This window comes from Salvelinus namaycush, chromosome 31, assembly GCF_016432855.1.
Source record: "Salvelinus namaycush isolate Seneca chromosome 31, SaNama_1.0, whole genome shotgun sequence".
In the NCBI taxonomy this organism is placed as follows: domain Eukaryota; kingdom Metazoa; phylum Chordata; class Actinopteri; order Salmoniformes; family Salmonidae; genus Salvelinus; species Salvelinus namaycush.
The window spans coordinates 632,224-658,211 of record NC_052337.1 but is presented as its reverse complement, the minus strand read 5'-3'; the positions used below and the strand labels follow the sequence as shown (position 1 = coordinate 658,211).

At 44.3% G+C, this 25,988-nt stretch overlaps 1 protein-coding gene across 1 annotated transcript; it reads right to left on the bottom strand.

Annotated features, from left to right (window-relative positions):
• Positions 1–52: 52 nt before the first annotated feature.
• Positions 53–24,568, bottom strand: LOC120026138 (glutamate receptor ionotropic, NMDA 3A-like). The gene is made up of 9 exons (XM_038970957.1): positions 23,684–24,568; positions 17,697–17,842; positions 14,523–14,638; positions 12,338–12,489; positions 10,045–10,206; positions 7,176–7,246; positions 5,990–6,347; positions 3,043–3,256; positions 53–624 (listed from the first exon to the last, which is right to left on the bottom strand). Exons 1-9 carry the CDS (start codon positions 24,566–24,568, stop codon positions 53–55), a joined length of 2,676 nt encoding a protein of 891 aa, XP_038826885.1.
• Between the last annotated feature and the right edge of the window lie 1,420 nt (positions 24,569–25,988).

The following is a 25,988-nucleotide window of genomic DNA, read 5'->3' as shown; positions in this document are numbered from 1 at the left end:
GAGCAGATGGTTCCAGGGATCAGGACACACCATGTTCCTCTGGTACAGGGCTCTAGGGCTGATTGTCTGGGTACAGGGCTCTAGGTCTGATTGTCTGGGTACAGGGCTCTAGGTCTGATTGTCTGGGTACAGGGCTCTGGGTCTGATTGTCTGGGTACAGGGCTCTGGGTCTGATTGTCTGGGTACAGGGCTCTGGGTCTGATTGTCTGGGTACAGGGCTCTGGGTCTGATTGTCTGGGTACAGGGCTCTGGGTCTGGGTACAGGGGTCTGGGTGTCTGGGTAGAGGGCTCTGGGTTTGGGTGTCTGGGTAGAGGGTGTTGGGTTTGGGAACAGGACTCTGGGTTTGGGTGTCTGGGTAGAGGGCTCTGGGTCTGGGTAGAGAGCTCTGGGTAGAGGGCTCTGGGTTTGAGTGTCTGGGTGTCTGGGTAGAGGGCTCTGGCTCTGGGTCTGGGTGTCTTGGTGGAGGGCGCTGGGTTTGGGTGTCTGGGCATAGGGCTCTGGGTTTGGGTACATGGGTCTGGGTGTCTGGGTAGGGGGCTCTGGGTTTTGGGTGAGTCTGGCTGGTCTCTGGGTCTCAGGCTGGTTGTCCTCCTGCTGGTCCTCTGTGCTGCTCTCGGACTCAGCTATACTCTGTCATGTTGTGTGTCTGCTGGAACCAGTGTAACAGAGTTTAAAATATCTTCCCTCATGCTATCAAATTGGTTTATTTTCTATAGCTTAAATCTCAGTCATTCTGTGACCAGACCAGTCCTCTACTCAGTGATATTGAGTGTCTGCTGGTACCAACTATACTCTGTCATGTTGTGTGTCTGCTGGTACCAGTCCTCTACTCTGTCATGGTGTGTTTCTGCTGGTACCAGTCCTCTACTCTGTCATGGTGTGTTTCTGCTGGTACCAGTCCTCTACTCTGTCATGGTGTGTTTCTGCTGGTACCAGTCCTCTACTCTGTCATGGTGTGTTTCTGCTGGTACCAGTCCTCTACTCTGTCATGTTGTGTTTCTGCTGGTACCAGCTCTTCTGTCATGGTGTGTTTCTGCTGGTACCAGTCCTCTACTCTGTCATGTTGTGTGTCTGCTGGTACCAGTCCTCTACTCTGTCATGGTGTGTCTCTGCTGGTACCAGTCCTCTACTCTGTCATGGTGTGTTTCTGCTGGTACCAGTCCTCTACTCTGTCATGTTGTGTTTCTGCTGGTACCAGTCCTCTACTCTGTCATGGTGTGTTTCTGCTGGTACCAGTCCTCTACTCTGTCATGGTGTGTTTCTGCTGGTACCAGTCCTCTACTCTGTCATGGTGTGTTTCTGCTGGTACCAGTCCTCTACTCTGTCATGGTGTATTTCTGCTGGTACCAGTCCTCTACTCTGTCATGTTGTGTTTCTGCTGGTACCAGTCCTCTACTCTGTCATGTTGTGTTTCTGCTGGTACCAGTCCTCTACTCTGTCATGGTGTGTTTCTGCTGGTACCAGTCCTCTACTCTGTCATGTTGTGTTTCTGCTGGTACCAGTCCTCTACTCTGTCATGGTGTGTTTCTGCTGGTACCAGTCCTCTACTCTGTCATGTTGTGTTTCTGCTGGTACCAGTCCTCTACTCTGTCATGTTGTGTTTCTGCTGGTACCAGTCCTCTACTCTGTCATGTTGTGTTTCTGCTGGTACCAGTCCTCTACTCTGTCATGTTGTGTTTCTGCTGGTACCAGTCCTCTACTCTGTCATGGTGTGTTTCTGCTGGTACCAGTCCTCTACTCTGTCATGTTGTGTGTCTGCTGGTACCAGTCCTCTACTCTGTCATGGTGTGTTTCTGCTGGTACCAGCTCTTCTGTTATGGTGTGTGTCTGCTGGTACCAGTCCTCTACTCTGTCATGGTGTGTTTCTGCTGGTACCAGCTCTTCTGTCATGTTGTGTTTCTGCTGGTACCAGTCCTCTACTCTGTCATGTTGTGTTTCTGCTGGTACCAGTCCTCTACTCTGTCATGTTGTGTTTCTGCTGGTACCAGTCCTCTACTCTGTCATGTTGTGTTTCTGCTGGTACCAGTCCTCTACTCTGTCATGGTGTGTTTCTGCTGGTACCAGTCCTCTACTCTGTCATGGTGTGTTTCTGCTGGTACCAGTCCTCTACTCTGTCATGTTGTGTTTCTGCTGGTACCAGTCCTCTACTCTGTCATGGTGTGTTTCTGCTGGTACCAGTCCTCTACTCTGTCATGGTGTGTTTCTGCTGGTACCAGTCCTCTACTCTGTCATGGTGTGTTTCTGCTGGTACCAGCTCTTCTGTCATGGTGTGTTTCTGCTGGTACCAGTCCTCTACTCTGTCATGTTGTGTTTCTGCTGGTACCAGTCCTCTACTCTGTCATGGTGTGTTTCTGCTGGTACCAGTCCTCTACTCTGTCATGTTGTGTTTCTGCTGGTACCAGTCCTCTACTCTGTCATGTTGTGTTTCTGCTGGTACCAGTCCTCTACTCTGTCATGTTGTGTTTCTGCTGGTACCAGTCCTCTACTCTGTCATGGTGTGTTTCTGCTGGTACCAGTCCTCTACTCTGTCATGGTGTGTTTCTGCTGGTACCAGTCCTCTACTCTGTCATGGTGTGTTTCTGCTGGTACCAGTCCTCTACTCTGTCATGTTGTGTTTCTGCTGGTACCAGTCCTCTACTCTGTCATGTTGTGTTTCTGCTGGTACCAGTCCTCTACTCTGTCATGGTGTGTTTCTGCTGGTACCAGTCCTCTACTCTGTCATGGTGTGTTTCTGCTGGTACCAGTCCTCTACTCTGTCATGGTGTGTTTCTGCTGGTACCAGTCCTCTACTCTGTCATGGTGTGTTTCTGCTGGTACCAGCTCTTCTGTCATGTTGTGTTTCTGCTGGTACCAGTCCTCTACTCTGTCATGTTGTGTTTCTGCTGGTACCAGTCCTCTACTCTGTCATGTTGTGTTTCTGCTGGTACCAGTCCTCTACTCTGTCATGGTGTGTTTCTGCTGGTACCAGTCCTCTACTCTGTCATGTTGTGTCTCTGCTGGTAACAGTCCTCTACTCTGTCATGTTGTGTGTCTGCTGGTACCAGTCCTCTTCTCTGTCATGTTGTGTGTCTGCTGATACTGCTCCAGCTCCCTCTTCTTCGTCATGGCGATGTGCAGTTGCTGTTTGATGATGGTGATGTGTGTCTCCAGCTCTGACAGCTCCTGCAGCATGGGGTTGGTCCTGGTCTGCAGACCCACCTGGACCAGGTCTGTCCTCCCGTTAGAGGTTGCCTGCTGGGGGACCAGGCTCTTCACCTGTGGAGGAAGAGGACAAAATAAGATATATTTGGTCACCTCCCCCCATCTAAAATGGTCCCCCAATCAAAATAGGAATTACAGTGCTTCAGAAAGTATTCAACCCCCTGGACTTTCCCCACATTTTGTTATGTTACAAAGTGGGATTTAATTGTAATTTTTTTTGTAAACAATCTACACAAAAATACAAAATAATGTGAAAGTGGAAGAAAAATTTAAAAAAATTCTAAAATATATGAAAAATAAAACAATAATATATCTTGATTAGACCACCTGAGTCAATACATGTTAGAAACACCTGTCAGCAATTATAGCTGTGAGTCTCTAAGAGCTTTGACCACCTGGATTGTACAATATTTACCCATCAATCTTTCAAACATTCTTCAAGCTCTGTCAAGTTGATTGATGATCATTGCTAGACAGCCATTTTCAAATCTTGCCATAGATTCAAGCCAGTTTTTAGGTCAATTGTAACTAGTCCACTCAGGAACATTCAATATCGTCTTGGTAAGCAGTGTAGATTTGGTGTTGTGTTTTAGGTTATTGTCCTGCTCAAAAGGGGAATGAGGTTTTACTCTAGGATTTTGCCTGTGTAGAAAAATGACAAGCATACCCATAACATGATGCAGCGACCACGATGATTGAAAAGAGGGTGCTGTTGGATTTGCACCAAACATAATGCTTTGTATTCAGGACAAAAATTTCATTTCATTCTTTGCAGTATTAATTTAGTGCCTTGTTGCAAACAGGATGCATGTTTTGGAATAATTTTATTCTGTACGGGCTTTCTTCTTTTCACTCTGTCAATAAGGTTAGTATTGTGGAGTAACTACAATGTTGTTGATTCATCTTCAGTTTTCTCCTGTCACAGACTTTAAACTCCTTCCTCACCGGCAACTGAGTTAGACAGGACGCATGTGTCTTCGTAGTGACTGGGTGTATTGATACACCATCCAAAGGGTAATTAATAACTTCACCATGCTCAAAGGGTTAAATAAAATAAAGGTAAAATAAAAAGGGATATGCATTTGTCCGTTTTTTAAACCCATCTACCAATAGGTGCCCTTCTTTTCCAGGCATCAGAAAACCTCCCTGGTCTTTGTGGTTGAATCTGTGCTTGAAATTCACTGATTGACTGAGAGACCTTACTTGTGATTGTATGTGTGGGGTACAGAGATCAGGTAGTTATTAAAAAATCATGTTAAACACTATTATTTCACACAGAGTGAGTCAATGCAACTTATATGACTTGTTAAGCACATTCTTACTCCTGAACTTTAGGCTTGCCATAACAAAGGGGTTGAATACTTACTGAGTCAAGACATTTAAGCTTTACATTTTTTATACATTTCTAAACATTTCTAAAAACTAAATTCAACTTTGACATTTTGGGATATTGTTTGTAGACTAGTGACACAAAATCTAAATTTAATCCATTTTAAATTCAGGCTGTAACATAACAAAATGTAGAACACGTCAAGGGGATCGATCGCTTTCTGAAGGCAAATTAGATAAATTATTTTATTTATGTTTGAAATGACCTTATTTGATCAATCCATTATGAATAAACCATAACTATTGGTATTGGCTAGCTTTATTTGAAATAATTAAGTCTCTAGAATACAGGAAATAGCTCTTACCGATGTTTTAAAACCACTTTGGGCTAGGGGGTAGTATTTTCACATCCGGATGAAAAGCGTGCCCAAAGTAAACTGCCTGCTACTCAGGCCCAGAAGCTAGGATATGCATATAATTAGTAGATTTGGATAGAAAACACTCTGAAGTTTCTAAAACTGTTTTAATAATGTCTGTGAGTATAACAGAACTGATTTGGCAGGGGAAACCCCGAGCACAATCCATCCAGGGAAATTTTTGGGGGGTCAATGTGTTTTCCATTAGTTTTCTATGGGAAGCCCTTTTTAATAGGAATCTGGTTGCAGTTCCTATGGCTTCCACTAGATGTCAACAGTCTTTAGAAATTGGTTGTTTTTCTTTTGAGAAAAGAAGAAGTAGTCCTGTTCTTTCCATGTGTCACTCAGATGGACTCAAGTCTTTTGGTGACTTGGAACGCGCTTCACGTTGTTTTTATCCGGTATTAGAAACAGTTTATTCCGTCTTAAATTTGATCGATTATTTACATTTTAGGGTACCTGAGGTTGGATTAGGAATGTTGTTTGAAATGTTTGGACCAAGTTTACAGGTAACTTATTAGATACTTTGTAGGCATGTTGGGCGAGTTGAAACCGGTGTATTTCTGAATCAAACGCGCCAAATAAATTTACCTTTTTGGGACGTTAAGAAGGACATTATCAAACAAAAGGACCATTTGTGATGTTTCTGGGACATTTTGGAGTGCCAACAGAAGAAGATCTTCAAAGGTAAGGCATATATTATATCACAATTTCTGTCTTTTGTGGCGCACCTGCCTGGTGGAAATCTGATTTTCATGTGTTTGTATGCAGGGTGCTGTCCTCAGATAATCGCATGGTTTGCTTTCGCCGTAAAGCCTTTTTGAAATCTGACACAGCGCCTGGATTAACAAGAAGTTAATAACCTCTTAGGGATCCCTTACTTACTCCCGCTCGAATACCGTTAACGGGATTATTTTGACAACATCCAGTGAAATTGCAGCGAGCCAAATTCAAAAACAGATAAAAATTCATAAAACATACAAGTGTTATGCATCAAAATAAAGCTTAAAAATGTGTTTTGTGCTTGAGGTGGCAATGCTACCTGAGAAGGAGGAGATGAAGGAGGTGAAAGGGCTGAGGGAGGAGGAGGAGAGCAATCGCAGGGGGGAGACTCCAGAATATTTAGATGGGACTCCTGAGGAGGAGGAGGAGGAGAGCAATCACAGGGGGGAGACTCCAGAACGTTAAGCAGGGACTCCTGAGGTGGAGGAGAGCAATCACAGGGGGGAGACTCCAGAACGTTAAGCAGGGACTCCTGAGGTGGAGGAGAGCAATCACAGGGGGGAGACTCCAGAACGTTAAGCAGGGACTCCTGAGGTGGGATCCTCCTCCTGTTGCAGTTGGAGCTGTTCCATGGTACACATGGCTGCAGTTGTTGTTGGTTGTTACCCATGATGCACCTTGGGGTCAAACAAAAAAAACACAGATTTTATTGTGGCGTTGTGATCTTGTGTTTTCCAGTATTCTTTATATGCCACTGGTCACCCTGTCGCCACTGGTCACCCTGTCGCCACTGGTCACCCTGTCGCCACTGGTCACACTGTCGTTCTTTTCCACAGTCAATACGGCAGTGGCTGTTAATTAAAAAAAGCAACAGGGGACCTAATCTACAATATACAGAGATCAGTGGAGGCTGCTGAGGGTTCATACTATTAGCTGAAATGGAGCAAATGGAATGGCGTCAAACACCTGGAAACCACGTGTTGGATGCATCTGATACCATTCCACTAATTATTCTCCAGCCATTACCATGAGCCCGTCCTCCCCAAATTAGAATGTCACCAACCTCCTGTGACAAGGAGCCACGTTTCTGAGACTACAGTGCAACGTCTGTCGGGTCATTATTTTACAGTGATATGCAAGACTGACTCAATACATAGTGAGTCATCTATACACATTAAAAGTTATTTTTTAAATGAGATTCACTATCTATTACTGGACATGGTACATGAGAGAATAGGATCTGTACCATGGCCAGTGAGTAGGCTGAGTCATCGAATAGGTTTTTGAAGTGTGCGTCCAAGAATGGACCCCCATTCCATAGGGTTCTGGTCAAAAGTAGTGCACTATGTAGGGAATAGTGTCTTTGCTATCATCACTGACAATTACATTTCCCTGTGATTTAAAACCAGTGACACACGCTGTCAAACTGCCACCTTTAAATCACCAGTCAATCATCGGTCTTTTTCTGTACGGCTTTTATGTGAAGGTAAACGGGACATTGTTACCTTTCTTCTGGCTTGGCTACGGTCTGCAGTTTATCGTCATTGAAAGATGAGTTCATTGCTCGATGTAACCTCTGTGGGACAGAGCACACATAATATGTCAAACAGAAACTATACAGATACCAGGGTATGATATTCTCAGAAGAATTTCAGGCATTTCTGAAGGTGCCAGGCAGAAGTACTATCAGCCCACGGAGAGAAACACTATCAGCTATCAGCCCACTGAGAGAAGTACTATCAGCCCACGGAGAGAAGTACTATCAGCTCACGGAGAGAAGTACTATCAGCCCACGGAGAGAAGTACTATCAGCCCACGGAGAGAAGTACTATCAGCCCACGGAGAGAAGTACTATCAGCCCACGGAGAGAAGTACTATCAGCCCACGGAGAGAAGTACTATCAGCCCACGGAGAGAAGTACTATCAGCCCACGGAGAGAAGTACTATCAGCCCACGGAGAGAAGTACTATCAGCCCACGGAGAGAAGTACTATCAGCCCACGGAGAGAAGTACTATCAGCCCACGGAGAGAAGTACTATCAGCCCACGGAGAGAAGTACTATCAGCCCACGGAGAGAAGTACTATCAGCCCACGGAGAGAAGTACTATCAGCCCACGGAGAGAAGTACTATCAGCCCACGGAGAGAAGTACTATCAGCCCACGGAGAGAAGTACTATCAGCCCACGGAGAGAAGTACTATCAGCCCACGGAGAGAAGTACTATCAGCCCACGGAGAGAAGTACTATCAGCCCACGGAGAGAAGTACTATCAGCCCACGGAGAGAAGTACTATCAGCCCACGGAGAGAAGTACTATCAGCCCACGGAGAGAAGTACTATCAGCCCACGGAGAGAAGTACTATCAGCCCACGGAGAGAAGTACTATCAGCCCACGGAGAGAAGTACTATCAGCCCACGGAGAGAAGTACTATCAGCCCACGGAGAGAAGTACTATCAGCCCACGGAGAGAAGTACTATCAGCCCACGGAGAGAAGTACTATCAGCCCACGGAGAGAAGTACTATCAGCCCACGGAGAGAAGTACTATCAGCCCACGGAGAGAAGTACTATCAGCTATCAGCCCACGGAGAGAAGTACTATCAGCCCACGGAGAGAAGTACTATCAGCCCACGGAGAGAAGTACTATCAGCCCACGGAGAGAAGTACTATCAGACCACGGAGAGAAGCACGAGATTGGAATTCACTCAGGTTTCCTTGTTAGTTAACACTATCAATATTTCCCTTTACTGTGCTAATTGTGATCGCAACAAACAAATTGATCTATGCAAGATTTAGTATGCAAAACATTTTTTTTTAGCATTGACATGCAGGACTCTACTCAGACCACCATATCCAATCAGAGCTGCAGTAAGCCTATATGCAAATAGACCATTGCCATATATGGATCTGTTCCATCCACTTTGAACTGGACTGTGTTTACAGCATGAGCGGTCGTGAGTAGATGCACTTGTTTTGAGATCATAGTGAGAGCTGCGTGTAGCAGCCTGGGTACATTTTGTTCATATTATTTGCTAGTTAGTGAGTTATTAGTCCAGTTATAAATAAGGGAGTGATTGCTTCCTACGAGCACAAAACGTCTACATTTCTAGACATCTTTGAAAAGCGAGTCAGGTAAATAGCTTTTTTTTCTCTTAAAGGGGCAGTGTTGTAATTTGAGACAGTGTTGAATAAGCTAAGTAGCCAATTGGCAGAAGGTAGCATAACTTGTCTCATTCTCTGTAATAATGGTATGGGAAAAATAATCAATTTTATTTTGTAAAGTGGTTTCTTGCATCAAACAACAACATTTTCAATCACCTCCTTGTCTGAAGGACAAGTGGATAAACAGGTTAATGTCAAGCCCTGCATGTTGTTTTTTTTAAATCTCAAGGAATGTAGGCCTACATTAAACACCACACATTGGCTGCTGCCGTAGGGTGAACGATACAACAGCTATTTTCATGTTAAAATGTTATGAGATGCCACTCTGGAAGGCCTACATTATGATCAAATAGCCAAAGTAGCCTACTTGGACACTTGTTACAACTGTAACTTAAAGCGGGTAAAGCCTCAGTGTGTACAGTAAACGCACACTGGAAGTTGCACAGAATTTTTACAGTGCCTTAGACCGCTGCGGCACTCGGGAGCTAATAAAGACAGTTGATAGTTACCTTATCTACCTGACAAGTATGAAGCTAGTAAACATACCTGACAAGTATGAAGCTAGTAAACATACCTGACTCATGACGTTAGTTAAATAAATTACCTGTCTAGTATGCAGCCAGTACTAGTTAACACACCTGAGTAGTATTAAACCAGTAAAGATGGCGATAGTTAAGTTAGTTACCTGACTAGTATGAAGCCAATTAACATGGTGATACAGTAGTTACGTTAGTAACTAGTATGCAGCCAGTACTAGTTAACACACCTGAGTAGTATTAAACCAGTTAACATAGTGATAGTTAAGTTAGTAACTAGTATGCAGCCAGTTAACATAGTGATAGTTAAGTTAGTTACCTGACTAGTATGCAGCCAGTTAACATAGTGATAGTTAAGTTAGTTACCTGACTAGTATGCAGCCAGTTAACATAGTGATAGTTAAGTTAGTTACCTGACTAGTATGCAGCCAGTTAACATAGTGATAGTTAAGTTAGTTACCTGACTAGTATGCAGCCAGTTAACATAGTACCTGACTAGTATGCAACCAGTTAACATAGTGATAGTTAAGTTAGTTACCTGACTAGTATGCAGCCAGTTAACATAGTGATAGTTAAGTTAGTTACCTGACTAGTATGCAGCCAGTTAACATAGTGATAGTTAAGTTAGTTACCTGACTAGTTTGCAGCCAGTTAACATAGTGATAGTTAAGTTAGTTACCTGACTAGTATGCAGCCAGTACTTGAACTTGGGGTCCTTGACTCTGGGTATGACAAAGCGGTAGATGATGTGTTCAGCCAGGGTGGTGAGGAGAGACAGAACCAACCCGACACACAGCATCAAGAACAGGCCTGAGAAATGCTTAATGCCCATCTGTAGGGTCTGGAGAGAGCAGAGACAAACACACAGGATATAAAACACAGTTGGTACTGTATACTGTGAGTTCAGCATATCAATAAGTTCATAATTTGTACATTTCCCTTGAATCAAACTGAAATAGTTCACACGTTATTTATGGAAGCTTATTGAAGATAAACATGGGCAGTTGTATCTTCTGTTGCAGCGACACGCTTCTGTAATTTATAATGAACATCATTAAGACTTTTTGAAAAACACAGAATAGAGATGATTTAGCATTGTGATGTTGTACATCAGTATTAGTATTGAAGTAGTATGATGTACATTATTGCTGTGACTGAAGTAGTATGATGTACATTACCGCTGTGACTGAAGTAGTATGATGTACATTACCGCTGTGACTGAAGTAGTATGATGTACATTACTGTTGTGACTGAAGTATTATGACGTACATTACCTCTGTGACTGATTGAAGTATTATGATGTACAGTACATTACCTCTGTGACTGAAGTAGTATGATGTACATTACCGCTGTGACTGAAGTAGTATGATGTACATTACCGCTGTGACTGAAGTAGTATGATGTACATTACCGCTGTGACTGAAGTAGTATGATGTACATTACTGCTGTGACTGAAGTATTATGACGTACATTACCTCTGTGACTGATTGAAGTATTATGATGTACAGTACATTACCTCTGTGACTGAAGTAGTATGATGTACATTACTGCTGTGACTGAAGTATTATGACGTACATTACCTCTGTGATTGATTGAAGTATTATGATGTACATTACCTCTGTGACTGAAGTAGTATGATGTACATTACTGCTGTGACTGAAGTATTATGATGTACATTACCTCTGTGACTGAAGTAGTATGATGTACATTACCGCTGTGACTGAAGTAGTATGATGTACATTACTGCTGTGACTGAAGTATTATGACGTACATTACCTCTGTGACTGATTGAAGTAGTATGATGTACAGTACATTACCTCTGTGACTGAAGTAGTATGATGTACATTACTGCTGTGACTGAAGTATTATGACGTACATTACCTCTGTGACTGATTGAAGTATTATGATGTACAGTACATTACCTCTGTGACTGAAGTAGTATGATGTACATTACCGCTGTGACTGAAGTAGTATGATGTACATTACCTCTGTGACTGAAGTAGTATGATGTACATTACTGCTGTGACTGAAGTAGTATGACGTACATTACCGCTGTGACTGAAGTATTATGACGTACATTACCTCTGTGACTGATTGAAGTATTATGATGTACATTACCTCTGTGACTGAAGTAGTATGATGTACATTACCGCTGTGACTGAAGTAGTATGATGTACATTACTGCTGTGACTGAAGTATTATGACGTACATTACCTCTGTGACTGATTGAAGTATTATGATGTACAGTACATTACCTCTGTGACTGAAGTAGTATGATGTACATTACTGCTGTGACTGAAGTATTATGACGTACATTACCTCTGTGACTGATTGAAGTAGTATGATGTACAGTACATTACCTCTGTGACTGAAGTAGTATGATGTACATTACTGCTGTGACTGAAGTATTATGACGTACATTACCTCTGTGACTGATTGAAGTAGTATGATGTACAGTACATTACCTCTGTGACTGAAGTAGTATGATGTACATTACTGCTGTGACTGAAGTATTATGACGTACATTACCTCTGTGACTGATTGAAGTATTATGATGTACAGTACATTACCTCTGTGACTGAAGTAGTATGATGTACATTACCTCTGTGACTGAAGTAGTATGATGTACATTACTGCTGTGACTGAAGTAGTATGACGTACATTACCGCTGTGACTGAAGTATTATGACGTACATTACCTCTGTGACTGATTGAAGTAGTATGATGTACAGTACATTACCTCTGTGACTGAAGTAGTATGATGTACATTACCGCTGTGACTGAAGTAGTATGGTGTACATTACCGCTGTGACTGAAGTAGTATGGTGTACATTACCGCTGTGACTGAAGTAGAATGATGTACATTACCTCTGTGACTGATTGAAGTAGTATGATGTACAGTACATTACCTCTGTGACTGAATTAGTATGATGTACATTACCGCTGTGACTGAATTAGTATGATGTACATTACCTCTGTGACTGCGAAGCTCCGTTTCCCACAGGGCACCACCTTGTACCACTTATCATGCAGCATGTCTATGAAGCCGTCTGACTTGTACTGGCTCACCAGCTCTGAGATGTTAGAGGTCAGGGGAGAGTTCTGACGCAGGCCGATGCCGTAACCTGGGAACAGATACACACACAGAATGACTTAGACAACACAGCAGGCCGATGCCATAACCTGGGAAGTGGGAATGAACAAAGACACCAGCAGTACTACAGCGGTGTGAAGAGGAGACAGGACAGGGGTCACCTTGTTCCTCTGGAGGGCGGGTATAGCAGTTATTTCATCTCAAACTACTCGCCTTCAGTGACAACTAGACACAGTCACACAGAGGGACAGAAAACATATCAATCAGATGCACTTCGGTTATGTGTACATAACTTTATCTGTTTGTATCTGAGGATCTATATGACAATGGATAGCCTTGTCTTATCCTTTCTACCAGTGGTTCTACATTATACAGTCATGGCCAAAACTTTTGAGAATGACACAAATATTCATTTTCACAAAGTCTGCTGCCTTAGTTTGTATGATGGCAATTTGCATTTACTCCAGAATGTTATGAAGAATGATCAGATGAATTGCAAAGTCACTCTTTGCCATGCAAATGAACTGAATCCCCCAAAAACATTTCCACTGCATTTCAGCTCTGCCACAAAAGGACCAGCTGACATCATGTCAGTGATTTTCTCGTTAACACAGGTGTGAGTGTTGATGAGGACAAGGCTGGAGCTCACTCTGTCATGCTGATTGAGTTCGAATAACAGACTGGAAGCTTCAAAAGGAGGGTGGTGCTTGAAATCATTGTTCTTCCTCTGTCAAAAATGGTTACCTGCAAGGAAACACGTGCCGTCATCATTGCTTTGCACAAAAAGGGCTTCACAGGCAAGGATATTGCTGCCAGAAAGATTGCACCTAAATCAACCATTTATCGGATAATCAAGAACCTCAAGGAGAGCGGTTCAATTGTTGTGAAGAAGGCTTCAGGGCGCCCAAGAAAGTCCAGCAAGCGCCAAGACCGTCTCCTAAAGTTGATTCAGCTGCGGGATCGGGGCACCACCAGTACAGAGCTTGGTCAGGAATGGCAGCAGGCAGGTGTGAGTGCATCTGCACACACAGTGAGGCGAAGACTTTTGGAGGATGGCCTGGTGTCAAGAAGGGCAGCAAAGAAGCCACTTCTCTCCAGGAAAAACATCAGGGACAAACTGATATTCTGCAAAAGCTACAGGGATTGGACTGCTGAGGACTGGGGTAAAGTCATTTTCTCTGATGAATCCCCTTTCTGATTGTTTGGGATATCTGTAAAAAAGCTTGTCCGGAGAAGACAAGGTGAGTGTTACCATCAGTCCTGTGTCATGACAACAGTAAAGCATCCTGAGACCATTCATGTGTGGGTTTGCTTCTCAGCCAAGGGAGTGGGCTCACTCACAATTTTGCCTAAGAACACAGCCATGAATAAAGAATGGTACCAACACATCCTCCGAGAGCAACTTCTCCCAACCATCCAGGAACAGTTTGGGGACGAACAATGCCTTTTCCAGCATGATGGAGCACCTTGCCATAAGGCAAGTGATAACTAAGTGGCTAAGGTAACAAAACATCGATATTTTGGGTCCATGGCCAGGAAACTCCCCAGACTTTAATCCCATTGAGCATTTGTGGTCAATCCTCAAAAGGCGGGTGGACAAACAAAAACCCACATTCTGACAAACTTCAAACATTGATTATGCAAGAATGGGCTGCCATCAGTCAGGATGTGGCCCAGAAGTTGATTGACAGCATGCCAGGGCGGATTGCAGAGGTCTTGAAAAAGAAGGGTCAACACTGCAAATATTGACTCTGCATCAACTTCATGTCATTGTCAATAAAAGCCTTTGACACTTATGAAATGCTTGTAATTATACTTCAGTATTCCATAGTAACATTTGCCAAAAATATCGAAAGACACTGAAGCAGCAAACTTTGTGGAAATTAATATTTGTGTCATTCTCAAAACTTTTGGCCACGACTGTAATGTATAGCCTTGTCTTATCCTTTCTACCAACGGTTCTATAGCTAGCACGAAAAGGAGAGGGGACAGAGGGCATACCTGTCTTGTTCCTCTTCATTATGGATACAGAATGAACACTTTGTTTCATGTCAATCTACTTGCCTTCAATTGCAAATGGTTTCCCCACGGTGAGTGTCTTGCATTCTGCATCGATAGACACCTCGTGGTCGAGTAAGGCCTTGTCCATGATGAAAGCATCCAGTTGCTGAGGATCGTGCCTGAAAAGACATTTGCTACTGAATACATTGCATCTCTCTAACATTGTCTGTGACCCAATGAGACCTTAGTCCCTATTTAGTGCACTACTTTTGACCAGGGCCAATAGGATATAGGGTGCTATTTGAGATGCAGTCTTGAACATGGACAATCAACATCAGGAAAGGTTGTTTTTACAAAATTAATTAATTTAACCTTTATTTAACCTTTATTTATCTCGGTAAGTCAGTTAAGAGCACATTCTTATTTACAATGACGGCCTACCAAAAGGCAAAAGGTCTCCTGCGGGGATGAGGGCTGGGATTAAAAATAAATTAAATAAAAATATAGGACAAAACACACATCACGACAAGAGAGACAACACAACACTACATAAAGACAGATATAAGACAACAACACAGCATGGTAGCAACACATGACAACATAGCATGGCAGCAACACATGACAACATAGCATGGTAGCAACACATGACAACACAGCATGGTAGCAACACATGACAACATAGCATGGTAGCAACACATGACAACATAGGATGGCAGCAACACATGACAACATAGCATGGTAGCAACACATGACAACATAGCATGGTAGCAACACATGACAACATAGGATGGTAGCAACACATGACAACACCGCATGGCAGCAACACATGACAACATAGCATGGTAGCAACACATGACAACATAGCATGGTAGCAACACATGACAACATAGCATGGCAGCAACACATGACAACACAGCATGGCAGCAACACATGACAACACAGCATGGCAGCAACACATGACAACACAGCATGGCAGCAACACATGACAACATAGCATGGTAACAACACATGACAACATAGCATGGCAGCAACACATGACAACATAGCATGGTAGCAACACATGACAACACCGCATGGCAGCAACACATGACAACATAGCATGGTAGCAACACATGACAACATAGCATGGTAGCAACACATGACAACATAGCATGGCAGCAACACATGACAACACAGCATGGCAGCAACACATGACAACACAGCATGGCAGCAACACATGACAACACAGCATGGCAGCAACACATGACAACATAGCATGGCAGCAACACATGACAACATAGCATGGTAACAACACATGACAACACCGCATGGTAGCAACACATGACAACATAGCATGGCAGCAACACATGACAACATAGCATGGCAGCAACACATGACAACACAGCATGGTAGCAACACAAAACAGGGTACAAGCATTATAGGCACAAACAACAGCACAAAGGGCAAGAAGGTAGAGACAACAATACATCACACAAAGCAGCCACAACTGTCAGTAAAAGTGTCCATGATTGAGTCTTACCTACTGATGTTAGACATGCAAAATTTTACATGTTTGTCATTTAGCAGACACTCTTATCCAGAGTGACTTATTGGAGCAAAAAGGGTGAAGTGCCTTGCCCAAGGGCACAGACAGACTTTTCACCTAGTCAGCTCGGGGATTCGAACCAGCTACCTTTTGGTAACTGGCCCAACGCTCTAAATCGTTAGGCTGCCTGCCGTTAGCTATTTTTCAATTTCATTTTTTTATAACTTCCAGGCGTCCACATGTTAAGCCCTTTTTCATGCAGTGCATATTAACATATATTGTTGGCTATAGTAAAGATGTGGGAGGACTATCTCTGGCTCTGAAAGAAACTCAGGCAAGCAGATACAGTGTGCACTTCCTTATCAAAATATGTTCCAGAAGGATCTTATCAGTGGCGAGCAGGTGCAAGTCTTCAGTCATCTCCTCACTTCCCCCACACAGAGAGAAAGGTATGTACAGTACCAGTCAAAAGTTTGGACACACCTACTCATTCAAGGGTTTTTCTTTATTTTTACTGTTTTCTACATTGTAGAATAGTAGTGAAGACATCAAAACTATGAAATAACACATATGGAATTATGTAGTAACCAAAGAAGTGTTAAACAAATCAAAATAGATTTTAGAATCTTCAAAGTAGCCAAGTGTTTGCCTTGATGACAGCTTTGCACAATCTTGGCATTCTCTCAACCAGCTTCATGTGTATTTTGATTTGTTTAACACTTTTTTGGTTACTACATGATTCCATATGTGTTATGTTATAGTTTCGATGTCTTCACCATTATTCTACAACGTATAAAATAATAAAAATAAAGAAAAACCCTTGAATGAGTAGGTGTGTCCAAACTTTTGACTGGTACTGTATATGTCATCACACCCAACCTGCCCTCTGCTCCAGTAACTCTGCTCTGCTCCAGAGAAGATGTGAGATGACTTGAGAGACCGTTTCAGATTGGGTAGCAGATATAGGAGGCAACAGGATACATAGCTAGCACCTCCAGTAGACCTGCGTTTCAAACACGTGTGTCACTGGAGAGGCTGGAACAGAGCCACTGACGCTGTCACTCACATACTATCAATAGATGGAGACTTTCCTATTGACCTGTTATTGTCCGTGTTAAATCGAGCCCTGTGTGGCAGAGTAGTATGGTGTTTTACTGCAGTAGCAAACGTGTTAAATCTAGAGTAGTATGGTGTTTTATTGCAGTACTAAACGTGTTAAATCTAGAGTAGTATGGTGTTTTACTGCAGTATTAAACGTGTTAAATCTAGAGTAGTATGGTGTTTTACTGCAGTACTGAATGTGTTAAATCTAGAGTATTATGGTGTTTTATTGCAGTACTAAACGTGTTAAATCTAGAGTAGTATGGTGTTTTACTGCAGTATTAAACGTGTTAAATCTAGAGTAGTATGGTGTTTTACTGCAGTATTAAACGTGTTAAATCTAGAGTAGTATGGTGTTTTACTGCAGTACTGAATGTGTTAAATCTAGAGTATTATGGTGTTTTACTGCACTACTAAACGTCTTAAATCTAGAGTAGTATGGTGTTTTATTGCAGTACTGAATGTGTTAAATCTAGCCCTATGTGGCAGAGTATTATGAGTGGGACATATTCAGAACAGTTATGAAGTCTCCCTGTATAAAGCCAGTATTGTTTAATCTTGGTACCGGTGTTAAAGCTGTGATGAGTCAGTATTGTATAGTCATGACTCACTTCAGATGTTCTATTCCATCTGGGGTTGCTGGTACGTTGTACCGTCTCATGTATTCATGCATCTCCGGAAAGCTTTTCTTCAGGTAATCCTCGGCACTGCTCTCCCGGACCGTGGCGAAGCGGAACCCCTGTGATGGGTGATGAAGCTGGAGGAACAGAAAATACGGAACTGTTACTGTGGTCTAGTACCTCCTGGAACCGTTACTGTGGTCTAGTACCTCCTGGAACCGTTACTGTGGTCTAGTACCTCCTGGAACCGTTACTGTGGTCTAGTACCTCCTGGAACCGTTACTGTGGTCTAGTACCTCCTGTAACTGTTACTGTGGTCTAGTACCTCCTGTAACTGTTACTGTGGTCTAGTACCTCCTGGAACTGTTACTGTGGTCTAGTACCTCCTGGAACTGTTACTGTGGTCTAGTACCTCCTGTAACTGTTACTGTGGTCTAGTACCTCCTGTAACTGTTACTGTGGTCTAGTACCTCCTGGAACCGTTACTGTGGTCTAGTACCTCCTGGAACCGTTACTGTGGTCTAGTACCTCCTGTAACTGTTACTGTGGTCTAGTACCTCCTGGAACCGTTACTGTGGTCTCTTACCTCCTGGAACCGTTACTGTGGTCTAGTATCTCCTGTAACTGTTACTGTGGTCTAGTACCTCCTGGAACCGTTACTGTGGTCTCTTACCTCCTGTAACTGTTACTGTGGTCTAGTACCTCCTGGAACCGTTACTGTGGTCTAGTACCTCCTGGAACCGTTACTGTGGTCTAGTACCTCCTGGAACCGTTACTGTGGTCTAGTACCTCCTGGAACCGTTACTGTGGTCTAGTACCTCCTGTAACTGTTACTGTGGTCTAACACCTCCTGTAACTGTTACTGTGGTCTAGTACCTCCTGGAACCGTTACTGTGGTCTCCTACCTCCTGGAACCGTTACTGTGGTCTAGTACCTCCTGGAACTGTTACTGTGGTCTAGTACCTCCTGTAACTGTTACTGTGGTCTAGTACCTCCTGTAACTGTTACTGTGGTCTAGTATCTCCTGTAACTGTTACTGTGGTCTAGTACCTCCTGGAACCGTTACTGTGGTCTAGTACCTCCTGGAACCGTTACTGTGGTCTCCTACCTCCTGGAACCGTTACTGTGGTCTAGTACCTCCTGTAACTGTTACTGTGGTCTAACACCTCCTGTAACTGTTACTGTGGTCTAGTACCTCCTGGAACCGTTACTGTGGTCTCCTACCTCCTGGAACCGTTACTGTGGTCTAGTACCTCCTGGAACCGTTACTGTGGTCTAGTACCTCCTGTAACTTTTACTGTGGTCTAGTACCTCCTGGAACCGTTACTGTGGTCTCTTACCTCCTGGAACCGTTACTGTGGTCTAGTACCTCCTGGAACCGTTACTGTGGTCTAGTACCTCCTGTAACTGTTACTGTGGTCTAGTACCTCCTGGAACCGTTACTGTGGTCTAGTACCTCCTGGAACCGTTACTGTGGTCTAGTACCTCCTGGAACCGTTACTGTGGTCTCTTACCTCCTGTAACTGTTACTGTGGTCTCTTACCTCCTGTAACTGTGGTCTAGTACCTCCTGTAACTGTTACTGTGGTCTAGTACCTCCTGGAACTGTTACTGTGGTCTAGTACCTCCTGTAACTGTTACTGTGGTCTAGTATCTCCTGTAACTGTTACTGTGGTCTCTTACCTCCTGGAACCGTTACTGTGGTCTAGTACCTCCTGTAACTGTTACTGTGGTCTCTTACCTCCTGGAACCGTTACTGTGGTCTATAACCTCCTGTAACTGTTACTGTGGTCTCTTACCTCCTGGAACCGTTACTGTGGTCTAGTACCTCCTGTAACCGTTACTGTGGTCTAGTACCTCCTGGAACCGTTACTGTGGTCTCTTACCTCCTGGAACCGTTACTGTGGTCTAGTACCTCCTGTAACTGTGGTCTAGTACCTCCTGGAACTGTTACTGTGGTCTAGTACCTCCTGGAACTGTTACTGTGGTCTCTTACCTCCTGTAACTGTTACTGTGGTCTAGTACCTCCTGTAACTGTTACTGTGGTCTAGTACCTCCTGGAACCGTTACTGTGGTCTAGTACATCCTGTAACTGTGGTCTCTTACCTCCTGTAACTGTGGTCTAGTACCTCCTGGAACTGTTACTGTGGTCTAGTACCTCCTGGAACTGTTACTGTGGTCTCTTACCTCCTGGAACTGTTACTGTGGTCTAGTACCTCCTGGAACTGTTACTGTGGTCTAGTACCTCCTGTAACTGTTACTGTGGTCTAGTACCTCCTGGAACTGTTACTGTGGTCTAGTACCTCCTGTAACTGTTACTGTGGTCTAGTACCTCCTGTAACCGTTACTGTGGTCTAGTACCTCCTGGAACCGTTACTGTGGTCTAGTATCTCCTGGAACCGTTACTGTGGTCTAGTACCTCCTGGAACCGTTACTGTGGTCTAGTACCTCCTGGAACCGTTACTGTGGTCTCCTACCTCCTGTAACTGTTACTGTGGTCTAATACCTCCTGGAACTGTTACTGTGATCTAGTACCTCCTGGAACTGTTACTGTGGTCTAGTACCTCCTGTAACTGTTACTGTGGTCTAGTACCTCCTGTAACTGTTACTGTGGTCTAGTACCTCCTGGAACTGTTACTGTGGTCTCTTACCTCCTGGAACCGTTACTGTGGTCTAGTACCTCCTGTAACTGTTACTGTGGTCTAGTACCTCCTGGAACCGTTACTGTGGTCTCTTACCTCCTGGAACCGTTACTGTGGTCTCTTACCTCCTGGAACCGTTACTGTGGTCTCTTACCTCCTGTAACTGTGGTCTAGTACCTCCTGGAACTGTTACTGTGTTCTAGTACCTCCTGGAACTGTTACTGTGGTCTCTTACCTCCTGTAACTGTTACTGTGGTCTCTTACCTCCTGGAACTGTTACTGTGGTCTAGTACCTCCTGTAACTGTTACTGTGGTCTAGAACCTCCTGGAACTGTTACTGTGGTCTAGTACCTCCTGTAACTGTTACTGTGGTCTAGTACCTCCTGGAACCGTTACTGTGGTCTAGTACCTCCTGTAACTGTGGTCTAGTACCTCCTGTAACTGTGGTCTAGTACCTCCTGGAACTGTTACTGTGGTCTAGTACCTCCTGTAACTGTTACTGTGGTCTCTTACCTCCTGTAACTGTTACTGTGGTCTAGTACCTCCTGGAACTGTTACTGTGGTCTAGTACCTCCTGGAACCGTTACTGTGGTCTAGTACCTCCTGGAACTGTTACTGTGGTCTAGTACCTCCTGGAACTGTTACTGTGGTCTAGTACCTCCTGGAACTGTTACTGTGGTCTCTTACCTCCTGGAACTGTTACTGTGGTCTAGTACCTCCTGTAACTGTTACTGTGGTCTCTTACCTCCTGGAACTGTTACTGTGGTCTCTTACCTCCTGGAACCGTTACTGTGGTCTAAGACCTCCTGTAACTGTTACTGTGGTCTCCTACCTCCTGGAACTGTTACTGTGGTCTAGTATCTCCTGTAACTGTTACTGTGGTCTAGTACCTCCTGTAACCGTTACTGTGGTCTAGTACCTCCTGTAACTGTTACTGTGGTCTAGTACCTCCTGGAACTGTTACTGTGGTCTCCTACCTCCTGTAACTGTTACTGTGGTCTAGTACCTCCTGTAACTGTTACTGTGGTCTAGTACCTCCTGTAACTGTTACTGTGGTCTAGTACCTCCTGGAACTGTTACTGTGGTCTAATACCTCCTGGAACCGTTACTGTGGTCTAGTATCTCCTGGAACCGTTACTGTGGTCTAGTACCTCCTGGAACCGTTACTGTGGTCTCCTACCTCCTGTAACTGTTACTGTGGTCTAGTACCTCCTGTAACTGTTACTGTGGTCTAGTATCTCCTGTAACTGTTACTGTGGTCTAGTATCTCCTGGAACTGTTACTGTGGTCTAGTACCTCCTGGAACCGTTACTGTGGTCTAGTACCTCCTGTAACTGTTACTGTGGTCTCCTATCTCCTGGAACTGTTACTGTGGTATAGTACCTCCTGTAACTGTTACTGTGGTCTCTAACCTCCTGTAACCGTTACTGTGGTCTAGTACCTCCTGTAACTGTTACTGTGGTCTAGTATCTCCTGTAACTGTTACTGTGGTCTCTTACCTCCTGGAACCGTTACTGTGGTCTAGTATCTCCTGTAACTGTTACTGTGGTCTCCTACCTCCTGGAACTGTTACTGTGGTCTAGTACCTCCTGTAACTGTTACTGTGGTCTAGTACCTCCTGTAACTGTTACTGTGGTCTAGTATCTCCTGTAACTGTTACTGTGGTCTAGTACCTCCTGTAACTGTTACTGTGGTCTAGTACCTCCTTTAACTGTTACTGTGGTCTCTTACCTCCTGTAACTGTTACTGTGGTCTGAAACATCCTGTAACTGTTACAGTGGTCTATTACCTCCTGTAACTATACTCTATACCTCCTGTAACTGTGCTCTATTACCTCCTGTAACTGTTACAGTTGTCTGTGTACCTCCTGCAACTGTTACTGTGGACTAAAACCTCCTGGAACTGTTAGTGTGGTCTAAACCTCATGTAACTGTGGTCTATTACCCCCTGTAACTGTGGTCTATAACCTCCTGTAACTGTGGTCTATTACCCCCTGTAACTGTGGTCTATAACCTCCTGTAACTGTGGTATATTATCTCCTGTAACTGTGGTCTATTACCTCCTGTAACTGTGGTATAGTATCTCCTGTAACTGTGGTATAGTATCTCCTGTAATTGTGGTCTATTACCTCCTGTAACTGTGGTATAGTATCTCCTGTAACTGTGGTATAGTATCTCCTGTAACTGTGGTCTAATACCTCCTGTAACTGCGGCCTACCTCCTGTAACTGTGGTCTATTACCCCCTGTAACTGTGGTCTATTACCCCCTGTAACTGTGGTCTATTACCCCCTGTAACTGTGGTCTATTACCCCCTGTAACTGTGGTCTATTACCTCCTGTAACTGTGGTCTACTACCTCCTGTAACTGTGGTCTATTGTCTCCTGTAACTGTGGTCTATTACCTCCTGTAACTGTGGTCTATTACCTCCTCTTCACAGCTTACCTGTTACAGAGCTTTCTTAGCTCGCGTTACCTTTAAACTGTGATCGTTATTGTTTTATTTTTTAAAGGAGTTGTGCTGTCCAACCATTTCACATATATTGTTTAGACCGGACAGAGAAAGACTGACAGGAACGATAGGATGAGAGGGTGATCTAGAATAGCAGTGGGATGGATTCGATCCCACCTTCACACTGATATATTATATGACCTATTATACGACCTATTCTTAGACCAGTAGGACTGCCCCAGACAGTATATGACCTATTATACGACCTATTCTTAGACCAGTAGGACTGCCCCAGACAGTATATGACCTATTATACGACCTATTCTTAGACCAGTAGGACTGCCCCAGACAGTATATGACCTATTATACGACCTATTCTTAGACCAGTAGGACTGCCCCAGACAGACCACTGATTAATTGTGTTGATATAGCACTTTAAACTGTAACTCTCCACAACACTACAGCCCTCATAGATCTACTGGACTCTTTTCAAAAATACCTTTTTCACTTCAACTCCTCTCCATTGTAAAATCCATAACCTCCTGAACCTTATGCCTTATCCAGCCCCCTCTCCCCAGCCCCTCTCCCCCCGGCCTCTCTCCCCAGCCCCCTCCCCCTAACCCCTCTCCCAGGCCCCTCTCCCTAGCCCCCTAACCGTTCTCCCCAGCCCCCTCTCCCTAGCCCCTCTCCCCAGCCCCTCTCCCCCCCGGGCCCTCTCCCCTGCCCCTTACCCCAGCCCCTCTCTCCAGGCCCCTCTCCCCCCCGACCCCTCTCCCCAGCTTCAGGCCTCAGCCTCACAACACCCTACGGTGCACTATTTATGCACGTATTGTAGTAATCCTCTACAAATATTGGATAGGAGTTAGTACAGCTGAGTAGTCTTTCCTACCTTTGGATCGTGTATTCCTGAGAGTTGCTGGAAGGTCTTCTCCCCCACCATAACGGCGGCCAGATTGGCTGTGTAGGTGGACAGACAGAACAGGCAGAAGATAGCCCAGAGATTCATGAGGAACCGCCCCGTCCAGCACTTAGGAGGTTTAATGGCAGCTGTACGGCCAAACAGGATGGCATAGCAGACGTTCAGAGCCGAGGAGAAGGAGAACACCTTATCTCTGTTCCTGCCTCGTGGCGTCATCCCAAACGGGCTGTTCCACTCGTAGATGGTCAGGAATACGGCAGTAACATGTAGCGAGACGAATATCCCCAGCCACATGGACCAGTGCAGGGGCCACATGAAGGCTCCGATGGGCGCGGCCGTGTCCCGGGTCCGTACCAGGATGCCCAGAGAGGTGGAGAAGAACGGGGAGGTGAAGTCTATAACCCTGCTCCGGGCCGAGTTTATACTGAAGGATGTGACCGCCAAGTGGGCCGCTCCGCTGAGAAGATCTCCCACCAGCCCTGTCCAGCGCCTGTTCTTAAACCCACCGTACTTGCCGTCGCCTACAATATACAGGTCAAAGTCGAACCCCATGTCCTCCGCTAGTTTCTCCAGTAGATCGATGCAGTAGCCATAGCAACACTTCTTATACTCCGTGGGAATGCTGTCGTTTGGCCCCCGCATCTGGAGGAAGAGGGACTGGAGCAGGGCTGTGTTGTTGGTGAGGGGGTCCAGGCAGAGCTGACCAGCGGGACAAAGACCGTCCTCATCCACCTCCCGGGTGAAGACGAAGGGGTGCTCCACCAGGGTGACCACCCGCAGATGGCGCCGTGACTTGTACCTCCAGTCCCCGCCCTGATAGGATGCCTGTTTGTTAGACCAGGCAACATAGTCCATCGGGGAGGCAGGGAGGGAGGAATGGAGGGGTATAAGGAGTGAGGGAGAGGGAAGAAGAGAGAGAGAAAGAAAGAAAACATGAGGAAGGTGGAAAAGAGAGATTAACCGTTGCAGAAGCAGCAGGATTAACATGTTTGGCATCTGACGAGAGGTGGCAAGGAGAGGAGTAATAGCACAAACAGGTCTGGTACCCAGGCTATAATGTTCTAGTCCAGACAGCATAGTCCATGAGCTACTGTTGTAGTACTGGAGTCCACATATTGAGTGTCTCTGTCTTGTCTCGGTGTCGGATACATTGGTACTCGGTTTTGACTCGGTCTCGGGAAAGCGAGGACTCGTCATTTCTTCCTGGGACCTGCTGAGACTCCTAATTATCAGCTTCCATTCAGTCAGAATGGCATTCAACTGCTTCACCAGACCACATGTATACACGTCCTTCATGTCACATTAAAACCTTTTCTCAATAGGGGGGCGCCATTTCGACTTTGTAAAAATTAGTTCCCAAATTAAACTGCCTCGTACTCAATTCTTGCTCGTACAATATGCATATTATTATTACTATTGGATAGAAAACACTCTCTAGTTTCTAAAACCGTTTGAATTATATCTGTGAGTAAAACAGAACTCCTTTTGCAGCAAACTTCCTGTCAGGAAGTGAGAAATCTGAAATCGGGCACTCTGTTCCAGGGTCAGTTTATTAATTTGCATGTAATCTATGGGTCGACATGCACTGCATACGCCTTCCCCTAGATGTCAGTAAGCAGTGAGAATTGGAATGGAGTGTCTAGGTAGATCTGAGGCCGTACAAAAGCTCTTGGAACCGGGGGTGCAATCTTTTCAACGTTCGTCATGACGCGAGACAGACCTCAGGATTGCATTCTGAAAAGCTCTCGTTATAGGAGTTAGATTTGTAAGTCGCTCTGGATAAGAGCGTCTGCTAAATGACTTAAATGTAAATGTAAATGTAGATTTATCCGGCTCTGATTTTATTCGATATAGGTGTTAAAAACATCATAATGTAGTTAATTTAAACCGAGTTATATCAGTTTATATCAGTGTATTGCGATTTTCGGTATTTTGTTTGTGCTGCGTTATGGTGAGTTGGACACGTTTTCGCCACATGGCTAATGTTTGCTGCTAATTCAAAAGTTGAAGACGACAATCTACAACCGAGCAACGATTATTCTGGACAAAGGACAACTTGCACAAGATTCTGATGGAAGCTCATCAAATAGTAAGAACTATTTATGATGTTAATTCGTTGTTCTGTTGAAAAATGTTAAACTATTATTCCGTCATTAATTTCGGTGCGGTCTCGCTTTAACGCACGCTGTATGTCGTAGTAACGTTAATTTTAAAAATCTAACACAACGGTTGCATTAAGAACTAATGTATCTTTCATTTGCTGTCCAACCTGTAT

Coding starts and splice junctions, on each gene's coding strand:
- LOC120026138 (XM_038970957.1), bottom strand. CDS start 24,568: ATGGACTATGTTGCCTGGTCTAACAAACAGGCATCCTATCAGGGCGGG. Junction 6,348..7,175: donor GTAGCCAAGCCAGAAGAAAG/GTAACAATGTCC, acceptor TTTGACCCCAAG/GTGCATCATGGGTAACAACC. Junction 625..3,042: donor CATGACAGAGAAGAGGACTG/GTACCAGCAGAC, acceptor GACAGAGTATAG/CTGAGTCCGAGAGCAGCACA.